At 48.7% G+C, this 21,026-nt stretch overlaps 1 protein-coding gene across 2 annotated transcripts in view; it reads left to right on the top strand.

Annotated features, from left to right (window-relative positions):
* Nucleotides 1-21,026, top strand: part of Adap1 (ArfGAP with dual PH domains 1) — a 65,958-nt gene that overhangs the window by 8,915 nt on the left and 36,017 nt on the right. The window contains exon 2 of one of the 2 annotated variants that reach the window (XM_045143071.1): nt 11,874-12,004. In XM_045143071.1, coding sequence (XP_044999006.1) covers nt 11,874-12,004 — 131 coding nt within the window. Of the gene's footprint in view, nt 1-11,873; nt 12,005-21,026 lie in introns of those variants that run through there. The other variant, XM_045143072.1, reaches the window with a different exon arrangement.

A 21,026-nucleotide genomic window follows, 5' to 3' on the forward strand; every position in this document is an offset into this window, starting at 1 on the left:
AGAAAAGACATGGCAGTTTAGGTGCTTGCCTAAGAAGCCTAGGGACCCAGGTTTGACTCTCTAGGTCCCTCGTTAAGCCAGACCCATGTGCACGAGATGACGCTCATGTCTGGAGTTCGAATGCAGTGGCTATAGGTCCTGACATACCAGTTCTCTCTCTGTTTCTCATAAAAAGCAAAAAGCAAAAACCATACACACAAATAAATAACCCAAGCGTGACCAGGCCAGGCTGAGGGCATGGAGCCACGTGGTGGGAGAGGAGAGCAGCCAGGAGGGGCTGGGGGGGTGCAGCACTCCCGGAGACTTGAGCAGAGACAGAACTGGAGCACATCAGCATCAAAATCAATCAGGGTGGCCTCGAACTCACTGCAGTCCTGCCTCTGCCTCCCAAGTGCTGGGATTAAAGGCATGTACCACCACACCCAGATCCCTTTCTCCATTTTTAAAAAAACTGGAGCCAAAACCGGGTGTGGTGGTGCTCACCTTTAATCCCAGCACTTGTGAGGCAGAGGTAGGAGGATCACTGTGAGTACAAGGCTGCCCTGAGACTCCATAGTGAATTCCAGGTCAGCCTGGACTAGAATGAAACCTTACCTCAAAAAAAAAAAAAAAAAAAAAAAAAAAGGTTTTTGCCTGCAAAGCCAAAGGACCCAGGTTCGATTCCCCAGGACCCACATTAGCCAGATGCACAAGGGGGCGCATGCGTCTGGAGTTTGTTTGCAGTGGCCGGAGGCCTTGGCATGCCCATTCTCTCTCTTTCCCTCTATCTCTGTCAAGTAAGTAAATATATTAAAATAAAATCAAAACCCCAAATAAATAAATAAGCTGGAGCCAGGTGTGGTGGCACATGACTTTAATCCCAGCACTTGGGAGGCAGAAGAGTTTAAGGCCACCCTGACACTGAATTCCAGATCAGCCTGGGCTAGAGTAAGACCCTGCCTTGAAAAACCTAAAACAAAACAAGCAAAACCCTTCTGGCAAAATCTACACATGATAAAATTAACCGTTTAAATAAAAATTCAGTGGCCTTTAGACTCTACTTAGCACTGCACCTCTCGCTTGGTCCCAAAATAGCATTCACAGCTGGGAGACCAGCTGAGGGGCCGAGAAGGGAGCCCAGAGTTCACCTGCTGTGGTGGGCCCTGTGGGTGGGGGTGGCCAAGCAAGGAGTGCTGTTGTCAGAGGATGGGTGAAGGGTGGGGGCATCTGCTGGGAAAGGGGCAGAAAGGAGGCCCCTGTGCCAGGTGGGAGGCGAGATCTGGGTGCTCACCTGGCTGGGAGGCTCCGAGGCAGGTGGGCCCTTTATTTATTCGTGGGGAGGTGGGTTGGGCCGAGAGGAAAGTGAGAGATCCTCGCTTCTCCAGGGCCTTGCGGGTCACAGACCATCATGTGCAAAGTACCACTCTGCTGTGGAAATCTACCAGCTTCCAGAGCAACCATGAGGAGCTGGGAGCTTGGTGCAGGGTGTGGGGTGTGTGACCCACCTCCAGAGAACCCTGGAGATCATGCTGTGGCCCCTTTTCCATTGATTCCATCTTGTTTGGGGTCTCTACTCTCCCATTAAGCCTCCCACCTGCCCCTGACTGACCAGCGCTGCCACACCAGGGTTTCAGCTACGGATCTGTGCTTGGCAAGGGCAGAGATCCCTGGAACACGGCCTCAGGGCCGTTCAGGAGCCACATTCCATTGACAGGGTCCACTGCTCTCCTCTCCATGCCTGGGCCTTGGCTGAAGGGGACACACCTCCTCTGCCTGGCTTAGTCTCAGAGTATCGCTGACCTGCTCAGGGGCCTCACACTTCTGGAAGCAGTGAGCCTGGGCTGTCCTGAGAACAGCTGGGAGAGGAGGGGCAGAGGAAAGGCCACATGGGGAGGAGGGGAGAGGAGGTGACCACCTCAGGCAGTCAGATCAGGTGGCTGAGGTTGTGGTGAATGCTGGGGATGGAGCACCCATCTGGGGTTCTCCATCTCCTTCAGCCATTCTGTATCCCTGACCATCTGTGTCCCAGAGTACCTCAGGACCTGTCCTGGGAGGCCAGTGACATGGGCTCTGGAGCTGACTCCAAGCCTTTGGGCAGGAAGTTCCGGAACCCTAGGTGTCCAAAAGTGGCCCAGAAAGGATCAGGAAGGCTCTGTATGCATATAGCTGTCACCCTAAGGGGAGGTGGCAGCCAGGTGGAGTCTGGGCCTAGGGAGGGACCTTCTGTAGGGCCTGAAGAGTTCTGGCACTGAGGTGTCCTGGCCAGGTCTCCCAGCGGAGGGGGGGTGGTCAAGGAGGTGACCGCTTCTGCATACATGAGAGCATCTGTTTCTTTGAGTCTCTTTGCTCTGAAGGGTAGGAGGTCCTGACGTGGGCATGCCTGGCAGGCTTGGCTGTGCCCAGGAGACCAGAAGGAAGCCAACCAGCCTAGCCACGAACCCTTGGAAAACCAGAGGACCTGTCTCCCTTCTGTGTGTGGCTGACCTAGGTCTGTGGGGGTTTTAGCGCAACCTTCCTGCACCCATGGCCCCTCTTTAGGACCATGTGAGGATCTACAGTGGCAGGCCACGGTGGTCCTGGATGGCCAGGATTCTGCTGAGCACTTTTTTTCCCCCCCTCAGATGGACGTGGAGTGGGTGGGCGGCCAGGGAGTTACTTGCTAGCCGAGATGCAGGCAGTATGAGATGGTTAGTCAGTTGGGAATCGACTTGGTCACACATGTGGGGCCATCCTGGACTCCGCCTCTGTGATGGTGGCTTGAGCGCTCATACTCCTGAAATACTGCCCAGGTTTACCCACCGTCAGTCAAGGCCCTTTCAAATAGAGCTTCAAAGCATGGTGGCACACACTTGAAATCCCAGCACTCTGGAGGCTAAGGCAGATGGCCCTGGTTCCATTCCCCAGTACCAAGGGGTGCATGCATCTAGAGTTTGTTTGCAGCATCACGAACGCCTGTGTAAATCCCATTCAATAGTAGCAGCGCCAGAGCCCAGGTCTCCATTCTCGGTGGCTGAAGGAGGCATGGGTTCCCAGATTCCTGTAATTTCTGGCTGAGCACTGAGAGTGAATGTTGCTAATGGCTACAGAACTTTCTAAAATATTGCTTGGCTTTGCTTCGTGTGAGCACCTTTCTCTTAAGGCCCTCTTACATAAAGGAAAGGTTGTGATTGTATTTCATAGGCAGCCATTGGCAGGAAATGGCTTTATTGGTCAGAAGCCTAGCGATTTACCTCTAAGGCAATAACTGTGTCTCATAGGCAGCCCAGAGATGAGATTTCCTGTGCTACCCCCTGCCACCAAATGCAATTACATTTTTCTCACAATGTCTCCTGTCACATGACATCAGTGATATCAACTGGAAGAGGGGAAAATACTGGAATTCCTTTATCTCAACAAAGTGTCTGTCTCCAGAGAGGCACAACTGCATTAGCAATCCCTCGTGAATAGCAGATGCTTTAAGAATTTCTGCGTTGCTTTGTAGCAAAGTTATTATGCCAAAGACTTAAGGTAATGTTAAATTCAAACTTGTTTTGATATCAGAGGGTTGTGGTACATAAATTTCAAGTCTTTATTTATTTATTTATTTATTTATTTGAGAGCGACAGACACAGAGAGAAAGACAGATAGAGGGAGAGAGAGAGAATGGGCACGCCAGGGCTTCCAGCCTCTGCAAACGAACTCCAGACGCGTGCGCCCCCTTGTGCATCTGGCTAACGTGGGACCTGGGGAACCGAGCCTCGAACCGGGGTTCTTAGGCTTCACAGGCAAGCGCTTAACCGCTAAGCCATCTCTCAAGTCTTGTATAGCTCTCTGATCAGAGCCTGGCCTTTTCTTCCCTGGCCGCAGGAGGCTTGTGTCCACCTCTGAGCTCCGCAGTTAAGCGCGGTGCTCCCAGCGAGGGGCACTGAAGGCGAGCGCAGGCCCTGCTCCCCTGGCTGCCTGCCTGGCCGGGCAGGAAGAAGCTGAGCTCACTGGAGGGACAGAGGCCTATGGAAGAGCTGGGCCAGGCCCGCCCTCCAGCTATACGGGGAAAGCAAAAGAAAAAAAAAAAAAATATATATATATATATATATATAATGTTTTATTTTTTGTTTATTTTTATTTATTTATTTGAAGACAACCTAGATAGAGAAAGAGAATGGGCGCGCCAGGGCCACTGCAAACGAACTCCAGACACGTGCGCCCCCTTGTGCATCTGGCTTACATGGGTCCTGGGAATTGAGCCTTGAACCGGGGGTCCTTAGGCTTCACAGGCAAACGCTTAACTGCTAAGCCATCTCTCCAGTCCCACAAAATATGTTTTTAAAAAAATATTTTATTTATTTATTTCAGAGAAAGAGACAGAAAGAGAAAGAATGGGTGCACCAGGGCCTCCAGACACTGCAAATCAACTCCAGATGCATGCGCCACCTTGTACATCTGGTGTACGTGGGTCCTGGGGAATCAAACTTGGGTTTTTTGGCTTTGCAGGCAAGCACATTAACTGCTAAGTTATCTTTCTGGCCCTAAAAATATTTTTTCAACTATTATTTATTTATTTGAGAGAGAGAGGCATATATACAGAGAATGGACTTGCCAGGGCCTCCAGCCACTGCAACTGAACTCCAGACATATGTGTTACCTTGAGCATCTGGCTTACATGGGTCCTGGGGAACTGAACCTGGGTCTTTTGGCTTTCCAGGCAAGCACCTTAACTTCGAAGCCATCTCTCCAACCCCTAAAAAGTATTTTTAAAAATAATTAATACAGCCAGGCATGGTGGCGCACTCCCTTTAATCCCAGCACGCAGGAGGCAGAGGTAGGAGGATTGACATGAGTTCAAGGCCACCTTGAGAATACATAGTGAATTCCAGGCCAGCCTGGACCGGAGTGAGACCCTACCTCAAAAAACCAATAATAATAATAATAAAACTAAAACAAAAAAATTCAGAGCCTCAGTTAAGAAGCTTCCAAGGCTAGGGCAAAAGACCCTGGTGTGGGTTTGAGGGCTGAGGGGCTTGGGTGGGGCCTTCAGGGAATGCCAGCCTGGAAGCTGTGGGGCTGGGGTCCCCAGCTTCTGTTATTTACAACAGTTTTCAGGGGAAGCATGGCTGGTTCGCCTCCTGTGTGCGCAGGGGAGAAGCCACCCAGTCTAGATTGCTGTAGGCAGACCTACTTGCCCACAAAATTTTCCTTGGGCTGAGTCTTTTTTAGATATTTTATTTAATGGGGCAGGAAGTGCGTATGTGGAGGAATGGCATAGGTGCCGCACTGATGGATGGAGCACTTTACGTCTGGTTTTATGTGGTGGCCAAGGAACTGAACCCAGGTGGGCAGGCTTTACAAGTAGGCACCTTTAACCGCTGAGCCAGGAAGAGGTTTTGCAAGGACAAGAGCTGGGACAGAGGCCTGCAGTTTGGGGTGAAGCAGGAGGTTACACTTTCTTCCTGGAGCTTAGCCCAGCTCTGGCCACTGCTGGGCTCCACATGTGTGCTGTCCCGTGCCGTCCATGTTCCTCCTTAGCTGTCGCTGCTCATCTTTGGTCCCCAGGGGCTTCAAGCTCTCCTGCTGCAGGCTCCTAGCCACACCATGTCCGCTCTTCTTGTAGTCTTTCCTTTGGAGCAAATAAGAGCTGTTTTCCGGGAGAGGCTGGTGGGTTGGCCCCTGTCCTGGCTGTGGCTCTCTCAGCAAGGACATTTTTTAAACTTTTATTTATTTACTTACTTATTTACTTATTTGAGAGGGAGAGAGAGAATGGGTGTGCCAGGGCATCTAGCCAGTGCGAATGAACTCCAGACACATGTACCCTCTTGTGCATAGGACCTTGGTTCAATTCCCCAGGACCCACATAAGCCAGATGCTCAAGGTTAACACATATGTCTAGAGTTCAGTTGCAGTGGCTGGAGGCCCTGGCGAGTCCATTCTTTCTATATACGCCTCTCTCTCTCTCTCTCTCTCTCTCTCTCTCAAATAAATAAATAATAGTTGAAAATGACTTATGTGGGTCCTGGGGAATTGAACCTGGGTCCTTTGGCTTTGCAGGCAGATGTCTTAACCACCAAGCCATCTCTCCAGCCCCAGTATATTTTTATTTATGGTGGTGATCCCAACCCCTGGCATCAGGTGTCTGGATACGAAGGAGGTCAGGGCTGGGCTTGTGGTCAGTGGTCAGTATACTTCCTCCTTAGAGCTGTCTCTCCCACTAGCTCCAGGGAAGCCTGTGTATGGGACATGGCCCTTGTGCCTCCAGGGACTAGGCCGAGGCCAGGCTTCTTGCGCTCCAAAGCTGAGCCATGCTTGCCAGAGCCCTGGAGCTTGCCTGGAAAAAAGATGGGCCATACATACCGCTGGGCAGGAATCCCAGCTGTATCTGGGCTGTGGCTGGTCATGGGCTCTGTCACCTTCCCAATAAGCTTGCAGTTCAGTACCCACCCGGTGAGGCTCCTCCTTGAGGTGAGAATTCAGAGACCAGGGCTTGCTTTTCTCCTTCCCCTTCCACTCCTGGTGGGACATTTGCTTCCTGATGGGCCTTTGCAGGTGCTGGGGGCCTTGCCACCCCTGGGAGGTCACAGGTATCTGGGGTCCTGCCTGATGACCAAACGAGAGGGCCCAGGCAGAGAACTGCTTCCACCCTAGTCATATATATATGTGTGTGATTTTTTATTGACAACTTCCATTTCCCATGGTAATTCCCTCTACCCTAGTCTTTGCCCTCCTTCCCTTTCCCCATCGAGGGCCAGCCACAGGCCCATCCCTCCTTAAACCATGAAGGTGGTCCATGGCAGGGGTAGGTCCTGGGGGCCACCTGCTGGTGGTCAAGTTCCAGTTTTGCAGCTGTGGGACTCCACATGAGTGTCCGACCCTTGCTTAGCACTCATTCACCCTGTTCCTCAGGACTGAACCAATGATGGACTCTCACTTTAAAAGGTCATATGGGGGGCTGGAGAGATGACTTAGCGGTTAAGCGCTTGCCTGTGAAGCCTAAGGACCCCGGTTCGAGGCTCGGTTCCCCAGGTCCCACGTTAGCCAGATGCACAAGGGGGCGCACGCGTCTGGAGTTCGTTTGCAGAGGCTGGAAGCCCTGGCGCGCCCATTCTCTCTCTCTCCCTCTATCTGTCTTTCTCTCTGTGTCTGTCGCTCTCAAATAAATAAATAAATAAATAAATAAAATTTTAAAAGGTCATATGGGGATGGAGTGAGATAGTGTGGCCCATTGCTGAGCACTCAACATGGGGGGCGGGGGACTGAGGGACAGGTTAAGCAGGAGGGTGCTGGTTTTACCCCAAAGACTAGAGAATGTCGTGTGTTGGAGAAGCCTTGGGGCTCCAGGAAAGCAGCATGGGTCCCAAAGCAACCCCCCCCCCCAGCCCCAGTGCTTTCATCCTTGGCCTCAGGGCTAACACCTGGACAAACGACCTGGCCATCCTGCGCCTAGGGACAGAAAGGTCCTGTTTTCCTGTTTCCTACTCAACAGCATCCTTTCAAATGCCTCTGCTGAGACCCACACGCGCCTTGTGTCCACCTGCAGGAAGTGACCACGAGGAACAGTCTCATGATCCCCAAAACATCCTCAGGCCCCTTTGTAGCTAGCACCCATCCCCATGACTAAAGACACCCGTCTCTCCTTGGCTGGCTGCCATCCATCTGTAGGATTTCTTTCGTTACGTGTCTATTCCAGGCTTTTGCCTATTTTTGTAACGTGTTCTTTGTTGCTATTGCCAGGATCCGGTCACACTTGTATCGGATCAGTGATTGCAGTGTTTCCCCCCAGTGTGGCTGGTAGTTGGCCTTTTTTGCCCTGCACATCAGCTTTCAAAGGACAAACAGATCTTTATGACAATAAAGAAAGTTTACCTCCCTCCTGCCCCAATTCTGCATGTGTGTGAGAGGCACACATGTGGGTGCAGAGGCACATGTATGTGGAAGCCAGAGGACAACTTTGGGTGTCATTCCTTGGGAATGCCATCTACTGACATTGAAACAGGGTCTCTCACTGGCCTAATGCTCATCGACTTTCTAGACTAGCCAGAAGTTCCAGGACACTCAGTTTGTGTGACTCTGCCTCCTCCGGGCTGGGATTATAGGTATGTGCCACAACACCCAGTCTTTAAAGACGGGGGGAGGTTGGAGAGATGGCTTAGCAGTTAAGGCACTTGCCTGCAAAGCCAAAGGACTGAGGTTCAATTCCCTAGGATCCACGTAAGCCAGATGCACAAGGGGGCGCACATATCGAGTTTGTTTGCAGTGGCTGAAGGCCCTGGCATGCCCTCCCTCTCTCTCTCTCTCTCCCTCTCTTCCCCCTGCCTATTTCGGTATCTCTCTCTTTCAAATAAATAAATAAATAAAATATTTTTAAAAACAAACAAAAAGAAAAGTGGATTCTGGGGATTGAACTCAGATTTTCATACTTGCAAGACAAGCACTTTACCAACTGAACTGTCTCCCCAGTCCCCAGTTCTTACTTTCTTTATTTTATATTTTTATTTTGTTTTACTTTTTTGGATTTTCAGGGTAGGGTCTCACTCTAGCTCAGGCTGACCTGGAATTCACTATATAGTCTCAGGATGACCTCGAATTCATGGTGATCCTCCTACTTCTGGCTCCCAAGTGCTGGGATTAAAGGCATGCACCACCATGCCCGGCTCAGCCCCAGATCTTTAATTCCTATGAACAATATTTTGTAGTTTTCTACCTTTTACATCTATTGTCATTTATTATTGTCCTTCATGTATGTATTTTATGCTATTATAAGTGGTATTTATAATTTTTCTGTTTCTATTAGCTTATAGAAATACAGTTGGTTTTTTTTTTGTTGTTGTTTTGTTGAGGTAGAGTCTCGATCTAGCACAGGCTGAAATGGAATTCACTATGTAGTCCAGGGTGACCTCAAACTCTTGGAGATCCTCCTACCTCTGCCTCCCAAGTGCTAGGATTAAAGGTGTGCGCCACCGTGCCCAGCTACAGTTGTTTTTTGTATATTTATCTTGTGTCTCACATTTTACTAAACATTCTTATTAGTTCTAGTAGTTCTTTTTGCTTTTATTTATTTTCAAAGGGATAGAGAGGGGGAGGAGCAAAATAGGCGCACCAGGGTCTCTATCCACTGCAAATGAATTCCAGATGCATATGCTGGCTTTACGTGGGTCCTGGGGGATAAAACCCAGGTCATTAGGCTTTGTAGGCAAGTACCTTAACTGCTTCTTTCTGGCACCCTTGTTTTTGGTTTTGAGGAAAGATCCCATTCTAGCCCAGGCTGACCTGGAACTCACTCTGTAGCCCAGGATGGCCTTAGGCTCATATGGCTCCTCCTACCCGAGTTTTCCAAATACTGTGTTGGCACTTGTGGTCCTCTTGCCTCAGCCTCTGTAAAGTTCTGGGATTATATGTATATCCCACTATGCATGGCTTGGGTTTTCTGCATATGTAGATGATCATGTTATCTGTGAATAAAAGGTTTCATCACCTGCCCAGTCTAAATACTCTTACTCCTCCCCCACCCCAGGCAGGATAGCCCCAGGCTGTCCTTGAGCTCTCTGTGATCCTCCTACTTCAGCCTCCTCAGTGCTGGGACCAAAGATATGTACCACCATGCCTAGCTTAAAGGCTCTTTAACTTCTCTTTATTTCTTTTTGTTGCCCATTACACTGGATAAACTCTCCAGTTTAGTGTTGAGTGGAAGTCATCTTGTCTTGTTTCTGATCTTAGGGTCAACTCAGTCAGTCTTTTCCAATTCATTATGATGCCCACTGTAGACATTCATAATGCTTTGTAGGGAAGTATTGTCTATTCTTAGTTTTGTGAGAGTTTTTAATCAGAATGTTCCATCTTATCAAATGCCATTTCTGCATCTATTGTAATGATTCTATGATCTTCTCTTTAATTTGTAAATATAGTAATACTTGATTAGCAAGTCCTTTTATTATTTTATTTATTTATTGAGAGAGAGAGAGTGAGACAAATAGATAGGGAAGAAGAGAATGGGCTCACCAGGGCCTCTAGCCACTGCAAACAAACTCCAGACGCACATATCACCTTGTGCATCTGCCTTGTGTGGGTACTGGGGAATTGAACCTGGGTCCTTAGGCTTCACAGGTAAGCACCTTAACTGTTAAGCCATCTCTCCAGCCCAGTTAGCAAGTCTTAAACCAACCTTGCATTCCTGTTAGAATTCCTCATTGGTTGTGGTATCATATTTTTTGTATATATTGTATATATTAGTCAGGCTTTTGTACTGCTGATCATATACTCAAGAAAGGTATTATAGGAGCTGGAGAGATGGTCAGCAGTTAAAGACACTTGTTTGCAAAAAGTGGTGGTGCAGGTTCAATCCCCAGGACCCACATAAAGCCAGATGCACAAAGTGGTTTTTGCATCTGGGGTTTGTTTGTAGTGGCAAGAGACCCTGCTGTGCCCATTCTCCCTCTCTCTCTGTCTCTCTGTCTTTGCTTCTTTCTATCTCTCTCTCTCTCAAATAAATAAACAAATAATTTTAATAAGAATAGCATTGTAAAGTAGAAAACATTTATTTTAGCTCATGGTTTTAGTAGTGTCAGTCCACGACGTTGGGAGGGTGTGGAAGAACAGAACAATTTATGCCATGGCAGACAGGAAGCAGAGAAAAGTTTATAGGAAAGGGCCAGGACAAAGCATGACCCCAGTGACCTATTTCCTCCAAGAAAGCCCTACTTCATACCTCTCACCACCTCTCAATAATGTTGTTATGTTGTCCATCAAAGGTTACTTGGGTGATTCAGTCAGAGCCCTCAGGGTCTGTTTGTTTCTGGAAATGCCATCATACACATACCCAAAAGTCTGCTTTCCAATAATAAAATCAAGTTAAAAATAAAAACACCACAGACAGTTTTTCAAATATTTTTTATTTTTATCTATTTGAGAAAGAGACAGAGAGGGAGAATGGCCAAACCAGGGCTTCTAGTCACTACAAATGAACTCCATACACATGTGCCACCATGTGCATCTGGCTTATGTGGTTCCTGGAGAATCCAACCTGGGTCCTTAGACTTCCCAGGCACCTTAACCACTAAGCACTGGGGAGGTAGAGGTAAGAGAATCGCTGTGAGTTCAAGGCCACCCTGAGACTCTGTAGTGAATTCCAGGCAGCCTGGGCTAGAGTGAAACCCTACCTTGAAAGACTTTAGATAGATCAATCGATAGATAGATAGATGATAGATAAATTTGCAAGCAGAGAGAGAGAGAAAGAATGGGCTCACCAGGGCCTCCAGCTGCTGCAACTGAACTCCACATGCATGCATCACTTTGTGCATCTGGCTTTATGTGGGTACAGGGGAATCGAACCTGGGTCCTTAAGCTTTGCAGGCAAGTGCCTTAACTGCTAAGCCATCTCTCCGGCCCTTATCGTTTTTGAGGCAAGGCATCACTCTCGCGCAGGCTGATCTGGAACTCATGCTACAACCTAAGGCTGGCCTTGAGTTCATGGCCACCCTCCCATCTCAGCCTCCCTAGTGCTTAGACTATACACGTGTCACCATAACTGGCACATGCACCTTTCTGTGGGTGATTTTCATTATCTTGAGTAATATTCAGGAGCAGAATGGCTGGTTTCTATGTGAGATACAAATTCAAATATACAAGAAATTGCTGCTGAATCTGGGTGCACATGCCTGTAGTCCTTGTTACCAGGGAGAATATGAGTTCGAGGACAGCATCAGCTGGCATTCTCATTGGGGGGATGCCAGAGACCCAGGCTTAGCTCGGGGACCCCGGTCTAGGCGCACCTCATGAAACACTCCTGCGCCTCATTTGCACAGATCATGTGACTTCCTCTTATGGAGAATGAGGACTCTTGTGGTCCCAGGTGGATGCTTCTGAGCTTCTGTCACATGTAGCCCTGGGATCCCAGCCAAGCCTCTCTGACTTCTGCCTTTCCATTCTAGATCCTGATTGGGCTTCCTATACTCTGGGTGTGTTCATCTGTTTGAGCTGCTCTGGGATCCACCGGAATATCCCCCAGGTCAGCAAGGTGAAGTCGGTCCGCCTGGATGCCTGGGATGATGCTCAAGTGGAGGTATGGGCTGGGAGAGGGGGGGTTCTGGTGGACTTTGGGGAGCACGGGCAGTCCTTCTGTATGTGTGGGTCCCCAGGTCCCTCATCTTTGTGCTATGGACACCCTGTGGGTCTTAGCTTGGGTTCAGGGCAGGCTGGCTGTGGCCTTTAAGGGACGCTTAATGCTCTAAGAGGGCTCAAGCTGGCTTGGGGCTGATAGCTTTATTGCTGATCCTTAAGTCAAGCCACTTACTCATCTGTCCACTCACCTACCCATCCACCCACCCAGCCATCCCTTCATCAACTCACCCACTCATTGGTCCATGCATCCATTCACCCACTTATCTATTAATCAATCCATCTATCTACCCACCCAGCCACCCACTTAGCCATCTACCTTTTGGTCAATATATCCATCCACCTCTATCCATATACCCAATCATTTATTCATCCATGTACTTACAGACCCATCCATCCATCCATCCATCCATCCACCCACCCACCCACCCATTGATCCATTTACCCATCCATCTATCCATTCCCTCATTTTCCATCCATCCACCCGCACACCTTCCTATCCACCCTTTCCATTCTATCCCTCCACTCCATCCTTCTCTCCACTCACCCCCTGTCCGTCCATCATATACACCCAGCTATGGTGCAGCGGTCCATACGAGAGCAAGTGCTTCATCCTGTGACGATGGGTCAGGCCTCAAGCTGCTGCCTCCTGTGCCCTTACCCTCTTGGATGCTTTTTTGGGCCAACTTTGTTGTTGTTTTGAGGTAGGGTCTCACTCTGGCCCAGGCTGACCTGGAATTCACTTTGTAGTCTCAGGGTGGCCTCAAACTCATGGCAATCCTCCTACTTCTGCCTCTGAGTGCTGGGATTAAAGGCGTGCGCCACCAAGCCTGGCTTCAGCTTTTTTTTTTTTCCGAGGTAGGGTCTTGCTCTAGCTGTGGCTGACCTGGAATTCACTATGCAATCTCAGGATGGCCTCAAACTCACAGCGGTCCACCTACCTCTGCCTCTCAAGTGCTGGGACTAAAGGTGTGTGCCACTACGCCCGGGCTTCAGCTTTTTGACTACTTTTTATCTCCAGATTCTGCTAGAAGTACAGCCTGGGCCACCCAGCTGAACTGCTGAATCAGACTTGCAGATGCCAAGGTGTCTTGTGCCCAGTGCACCTGCCCTGTGAATGTTCACAGACCACTGCCTAGTGAGGCCCTGGCCCTGGTTGGAGTCATTGCCTTGGACCTTGAGTGGGGCTTCTGGTTTGCAGAACACTTTCTACCAGGCAGCCTGTTTCCCTCTGTCTTTCGCCTCCAGCTCTGGTACTGGGACAGAACCCAGAGACATTCACATGCTAGGCAGACACTCTACCACTGAAATATACCCCTAGCCCCTCAGTGAGGGATTCTTGGCAAATGTTTACTGCTGAGCCACACTCTTAGCTCTTTCTTATTTATTTATTTAGACTGGGTCTTACTCAGTTGCCCAGGCTGACCTTAAACTCACTCGGTAGCCCAACCTGTCTTTGAGTGGGAATCTCCTGACTCAGCCTTCCAAGTTCCTGCGATGCCAGGCTTGCGCCACCATATGAGCTCTTAGCTTCCCCATGTGGAAAAGGAGCAGAATCACCCTAGATTGTTCTGCCTGTGGGAGAGCATCAAAGGCCAGGGTCAAAACAGGGTCAGGGCTAGCACCCCACTTCCAAGTCAAAGCAGCCAGAGTGGGTTCATAGAGGCCAGTGCTGGTCCAGAGGCTGGACCTGCCCTGGGTCTTGTGATTCCTCAGGGCGGGACCGGCTGAGGCACAAGGGCAACATTCCAGCTGCTGCTAAAAATGGCTGAGGTAATTGGGAAGGGAACACAGTGGCCCAGGCCAGGAAGCAGTTCGCGGGCTCATGAGGATACACCAGAGAGCTGGGCCAGACCACGAGGCTGACACACGAGGGCTGAGCTCCCTCTTCTCTCACACCTCACCACCCCCTCCTGTTCTTCCCCACTCTTTCAGTCCTCCAAGGGCTGTGGGATTTTCCTAATATTCTCATATGTCTTAGTATTTGTGTATTTTTTTTATGTAGTCTCAGGATGGCCTCAAACTCATGGTGATCCTTCTACCTCTGCCTTCCAAGTTCTGAGATTAAAGGTGTGTGCCACCATGCCCAGCTTGTGTATTTTTTAAAATATTTTATTTTTTATTTTTTATTTTTATTTATTTATTTACTTGACAGAGAAAGAGGGAGAGGGAAAATATGGGTGCGCCAGCACCTCCAGACACTGCAAACAAACTCCAGACACATGCGCCCCCTTGTGCATGGGTCCTGGGGAATCAAACCTGGATCCTTTGGCTTTGCAGGCAAACGCCTTAACTGCTAAACCATCCTTCCAGCCCTGTTTTGTGTTGTTGTTGTTGTTTTTGGTTTTGGTTTTTTGAGGTAGGGTGTTTCACTCTAGCTCAGGTTGACCTGGAATTCACTATGGAGTCTCAGGGTGGCCTCGAACTCATGCCAATCCTCCTACCTCTGCCTCCAGAGTGCTGGGATTAAAGGTGTGAGCCACCACACCCGGCTGTTTTATGTTTTTTTGTTTTGTTTTGTTTTTTGACAAGTTATGCAGTCCAAGCTAGCTTTGAACTTTAGTACTTTGCAGAAGATGACAATGAATGACTGCTCTGTCTGCCTCCACCTCCCAAGCTGGGATATAGGTATGTGCCACAACATTTAGCTTGCTTTTCTCAATATTCTTGTATAAGAGCTTTATTATTATTTTTAAATCCCATGAGATATCCGCAGCCCATGATGGCCTAGAACTCACAGTCCTTCTGCCTGAGCCTCCTGAGGAGCTGGGGTGACGGGCACATGCCACCAGGCCCGGCTATCTAGCGCGTCTTTGTGTTTTAGTGGCTTGGCGCATTTGTGCCCAGTGCACACTTGCTGGGTCCAGTGGAGCATCCATGGAACCAGGCTTTCTTCTTCCCTTGGCTTTGGCGTCCTTCCCACCCTCAGCCTCAGGCCATGGGGCCAGTGTTTTGTGCAGCTCCTTAAGAGGTGTCTGTCCATCGCTCACTCTCTTCCCCACACACAAAGGACTGTCTTGTCCTTCCCATGGCTGCGCCTTCATACCTACAGCCAGTGCAGCCCAGTGTCTCTGCCCTCTCCTCCCCGGGCGAGCACTCAGGTTGCCTCTTTTCTTTTCTCTTCTTCCTCTTCTCCTCCTCCTCCTCTTCCACCTTTTTCCTCTTCCTTTCTCCTCCTCCTCCTTCTTTCTTTTTCTTTTTCTTAAGCTCCTTAAGAACAACTTCTTTTTTAAAAAATTTTGTTTACTTTTATTTATTTATTTGAGAGCGACAGACACAGAGAGAAAGACAGATAAAGAGAGAGGAGAGAATGGGTGCGCCAGGGTCTCCAGCCGCTGCGAACGAGCTCCAGACGCATGCGCCCCCTTGTGCATCTGGCTAATGTGGGTCCTGGGGAATCGAGCCTTGAACTGGGGTCCTTAGGCTTCATAGGCAAATGCTTAACCGCTAAGCCATCTCTCCAGCCCACCCTTCTTTCTTTTATTCCTGTTTGGTATTGTGAGATAGATTCTCATCTAATCCACTGGCTTCTGACTCCCCATGTAGCTGAGGATGACTTTGAACTCCTGACACTCCTGCCTTCGTCTGCCCAGTCCTGTGATCACAGACATGTGCCAGCAGCTTTGATTGCTTCTGGCCCTCTTTTCTTTTCTGCTGCTAGCAGGGCCGCAAGCTGCGTCATAGTATATCATATGTGTTTATGGGTACCTACTGATCACCCAGATTTCTAGAGGTAGACGTGCAAGTTTTGAGAGACTCAACAAACCCTCCTGTGGCTGAAAACAGGACCCAGCCAAGCGCTGGGAGGCTGCTTGCAGCCCAGCCAACATGCCACCCAGTGCGCTTCCTTTGCTGATCTGAAGTAAGAAGTTGTTTTAGTGTTTTCTCTCATTTACTTATTGTTTTTAAAATATTTTATTTATTTATTGAAGAGAAAAAGAGAGGCAGATGGAGAAAATGGGCATACCAGAGCCTCCAGCCATTGCAAACAATCTCCTGATACATGTGCCACCTTATGCAACTGGTTTACATGGGTCCTGGGGAATTGAACCTGGGTCATTAGGTGTCACAGGCAAGTGCCTTAACCACTAAACCATTCCTCCAGCACAGAAAGGTTGCTTTTTATTTATTTGCAGAACTGAGGATGGAAATCAGGGTCTTGTGCATGTGGACAAGTGCTCTAAAGCTGAGCCACGCCCCCAGCCCCTCACTGGGGGATTCTAGGCAGGAGCTCTACCACTGAGCCACGCCCCCAGCCCCTCACTGGGGGATTCTAGGCAGGAGCTCTACCACTGAGCCACGCCCCCAGCCCCTCACTGGGGGGTTCTAGGCAGGAGCTCTACCTCTGAGCCACGCCCCCAGCTCCTCATTGGTATATTCTCTGCAGGTATTACTTGCTGGGCCTCATCCCTAGGGCTCCAAGGTTTATTTGTTTTGTTTTGTTTTGTTTCCCTGCGCTACAGTCTTGATCTAGCCCAGGTTGCCCTGGAATTAGTCTCAATCTGGTCTTGAACTCACAGCAAATCCTCTTACCTCAGCCTCCTGAGTTCTGGGATTAAAGGCATGCGCCACCAGGGTTTGTTTTTTTAGTGCCATACAATACCATGGAACTCACACATTTTTTAGAACCAGGTCTTATTGTATGTTCCAGGTTGGCCTTAAACTCATAGTCCTGATGCCTTGACCTCCCTAGAGCTAGGATCACAGGCATGTACCATTGTGCCTGGCCTGTGTGTATGTGTGTGTGCATGTGTGTGTGTACATGCACAGACCCGTGCCTGTGAAGGTTAGAGGACAACTTCAACTTTATTTAAAAAATTATATATATTGGGGCTGGAGTGATGGCTTAGCAGTTAAGTGCTTGCCTTTGAAGCCCAAGGACCCTGGTTCGAGGCTTGATTCCCCAGGACCTACGTAAGCCAGATGTATAAGGTGGCACATGTGTCTGGAGTTTGTTTGCAGTGGCTGGAGACCCTGGTGTGGCCATTTTTTTTTTCTCTCTCTCTTTCTTTCCCTGTCTGTCACTCTCAAATAAATAAAAATAAACAAAGAAAAAATTATATATATATTGTTTGTTTGTTTTGAAGCAGGATCTTACTCTAGCCCAGGCTGACCTGGCACTCATTCTGTAGTCCCACACTGACTTCGAACTTACAGTGATCTGCCTACCTCTGTCTCCTGAATGCTTAAAATGTTTCTTTTATTTAGTTAAGAGAGAGGGAAAGAGGAAGACAGAGAAGGAGTGAGAGATTTTGAGAGAGAGAGAGGATATGGACATACCAAGGCCTCTTGCCACTTCAAACAAACTCCAGATGCATGTGCCACTTTGTCCATTGGCTTTAGATGGGTAGTGGGGCGTCAAACCCAGACCAGCAGGCTTTAATTACTGAACCATCTCTCCAGCCCCCTAGCTTCAGCTTTTTGCTTTATTGTTGTTTTCGAGGTAGGGTCTCTCGCTGTAGCCCAGGCTGACCTGCAATTCACTATGGAGTCTCAGGGTGGCCTCGAGCTCACGGCGATCCTCCCACCTCTGCCTCCCGAGTGCTGGGATCAAAGGCTGCGCCGCCTTGCCCGGCTCACTTCAGCTTTCAGTCCTGGTCTTCCAGCTTGTCTGAGGCTGGGTTTCTTCTTGCTCATCATTGCAAATGCAGGCAGTTGGCCCCTGAACTTCTGAGTGATTCTCCTCTCACTGCCCCCAGTATGACCTTCTCCCTTTAGTCACACTGGGATTTATAGAGGCTTGCGCTAACTGTGTCCAGCTCTACATGGGTTCTGGGGTTCCAAAGTCAGGTTCCTGTGCAAGCACTTTATTCACTGAACCATCTCTAGAGCCCCTGCTTATTTTTTTTTTCATCTCCAAATATTTTTATTTGTTTATTTGCAAGGAGAGAGAGACAAAAAATGGGTACTCCAGGACCTCGCGCAACTGCAAATGAACTCCAGATGCACATGCCACTTTGTGCATCTAGCTTTATGTGGTTACTGGGGAATTGAACCCAGATCATTAGGCTTTGCTGGCAAGTGTCTTAACCACTGAGCCATTTCTCCAGCCTCCTGCTTCATTTTGTAAAGCAAACTTTACAATTTTTGCTAACTTTAAATTTTTTGCCATTTTTTTCTTCCTAAACTTTTTTTATTTATTTGAGAGAGGGAGAAACAGGCAGATAGAGAAAGGATGGGCACACCAGGGCCTCAGCCATTGCAAATGAACTCCAGATGCATGTGCCACCTTGTGCGTTGGGCTTACCTGAGTACTGGGGAGTCGAACCTGGATCCTTAGGCTTCTTGGGCAAGCATCTTAACTGTTATGTCATCTCTCCAGCCCAATTTTCACTATTTTTTTGGTGAATTATAAATATACATATAGGGCTGGAGAGATGGCTTAGTGGTTAGGCACTTGCCTGTGAAGCCTAAGGACCCTGGTTCAAGGCTCGATTCCCCAGGACCCACGTTAGCCAGATGCACAAGGGGGCGCACCTATCTGGAGTTCGTCTGCAGTGGCTGGAGGCCCTGGCACACCCGTTCTCTCATTCTCTATCTGCCTTTCTCTCTGTCGCTCTCAAATAAACAAATAATAATAAAAATTTAAAAATATATATACATATAGACTTGGTAGCACACGTCTTCAACCTAGTACTCAGAAGGCTAAGGTTGGAGGAGTGCCATGAGTTTAGGACCAGCCTAGGCTACAGAGTGAGTTTCTGGTCAGTTGGGGTAGAGTGAGATCCTCCCTCAGAAAAGTAAATAAAAATATATATACACTATCCGGGAGGTTGTATTTTCTATCTCCCCATGTCTCTGTCCAAGCTTTTGTCTGGATCCTTTAAGAGCATTTGACAACCCAGAGGTGGTGGCACATGCTTGTAATCCCAGCATTTGGGAGGTAGGATCAGGAGGATCAGGGGTTCAGGGTCATTCTCAACTATAAATTGAGGATGTGAGGGCGATCTGGCTGCGACATCTGTCACCCCATTGATCCTAGGGTTGACTCAGCTGATCTGGCTGGCTAGGCAGGTGTCCCCTTCCTCTCTCACCTCTCCATGCGCGCCCCTCCTGAAGCTGGGTGCTCAGTCGAAGGGGACAACCTTCCCCGAATAGAGGAGGAGCGGTCTTCAGTCAAGGGTATACAAGTAGCTGCGCTCCCTGCTAGAACCTCCAAACAAGCTCTCAAATATAAATTGAGTCTGAGCCCAGACTGGGATACATGCGACAGATCTCAAAACAGCCAAACACACACACACACAGACACACACACACACACACACACACACACCCATGACAAGCCAGGCATGGTGGTGCATAGCAGTCATCCCACTTCTCAGGAGTTGAGGGCAGGATGATAGAAAGTTTAAGTTCTGGGCTACAGAGTGAGTAGAGGCCAACTTGGGCAACTTAGTGAGACCTTGTCTCAAATAAACAAAATCAAAAAAGAGCACCTGACGCTTTTTCTCCATCAAGAGCTGCCACATCTTGCTGTGCCTTCGGCATTGTATCCTCTTGCTGTCATTCATAGCTGTCACTCTGACCTACACAAGCTCACAGAAGGCGATGCTTCACATGGGAACTCAGCATCTTAGGCTCTGGATCTGTAGCAGCCTGTCACCTGTGGCTTCATTGTTTGCATTTCTTTTTCTTTTCTTTTTTTTTTCTTTGAGGTAGGGTCTCACTGTAGCCCAGGCTGACCTGGGATTCACTATGTAGTCTCAGGGTGGCCTTGAACTCACGGCGACCCTCCTACCTCTGCCTCCTGAGTGCTAGGATTAAAGGCGTGCACCATCACGCCCGGCTTTGTTTGCATTCCTTTTGCTAGATAGTGGTATGGTCCCCATGTTCATGACCACAAAGTCTTTAGAGTGTGAGGACCCTGGAGGGCAACATTTCTGGCAGGGGCCTCCTCAGAGGGGCTTCATCAACCTAACATTTAAAAAAAAAATTATGGGCTGGAGAGATGGCTTAGCGGTTAAGCGCTTGCCTGTGAAGCCTAAGGACCCTGGTTCGAGGCTCGGTTCCCCAGGTCCTACGTTAACCAGATGCACAAGGGAGCGCACGTGACTGGAGTTTGTTTGCAGTGGCTGGAAGCCCTGGCGTGCCCATTCTCTCTCTCCCTCTATCTGTCTTTCTCTCTGTGTCTGTCGCTCTCAAAGAAATAAATAAATAATTTAAAAAAAATTATAAGGAGAACAAGAGAGAGAGATCCCCTGGACGTGCAGGGCCTCTAGCCACTGCAATTGTGCTCTAGATGCATGGGCCACTGTGTGCATCTGGCTTTACATGGATACTGGGGAATCAAACCTGGGTCTTTAGGCTTTGCAGACAAGTACCTTAACTGCTAAGTTATCTTTCCAGTCCCGACCTAACTATTTTTCCCTAAATATTGTATTTATTTACTTGTGAAAGAAAGAAGGGGAAAAAGAGGCAGATAGAGAGAGAGAGAATGGGCACGCCAAGGCCTCTAGCCACTGCAATGAACTCCAGACGCATGTGCCACCTTGTGCATCTGGCTTACATGGGTACTGGAGAATCAAACCTGGGTACTTAGGCTTCAAAGGCAAGTGTCTTAACCAGTAAGCCATCTCTCCAGCCCACAACCTAACTTTTTTTTTTATTAACAACTTCTATGATTATAAAAAATACCCCATGGTGATACCCTCCCTCCCCCCACTTACCCCTTTGAAACTCCATTCTCCATCATACCCCCTCCCCATCTCAATCAGACTCTCTTTTACTTTTGATGTCATGATCTTTTCCTCCTCTTATGATGGTCTTATGTAGGTAGTGTCAGGCACTGTGAGGCCATGGATATCCAGGCTATTTTGTGTCTGGAGGGAGCATGTTGTATTGAGTTCTACCCTTCTTTTGGCTCTTACATTCTTTCTGCCACCTCTTCTGCATTAGACCCTGAGCCTTGGAAGGTGTGATGGAGATATTGCAGTACTGAGCACTGCGGTCATTTCTTTCCATCACCA

Source organism: Jaculus jaculus, chromosome 2, assembly GCF_020740685.1.
Source record: "Jaculus jaculus isolate mJacJac1 chromosome 2, mJacJac1.mat.Y.cur, whole genome shotgun sequence".
NCBI lineage: Eukaryota > Metazoa > Chordata > Mammalia > Rodentia > Dipodidae > Jaculus > Jaculus jaculus.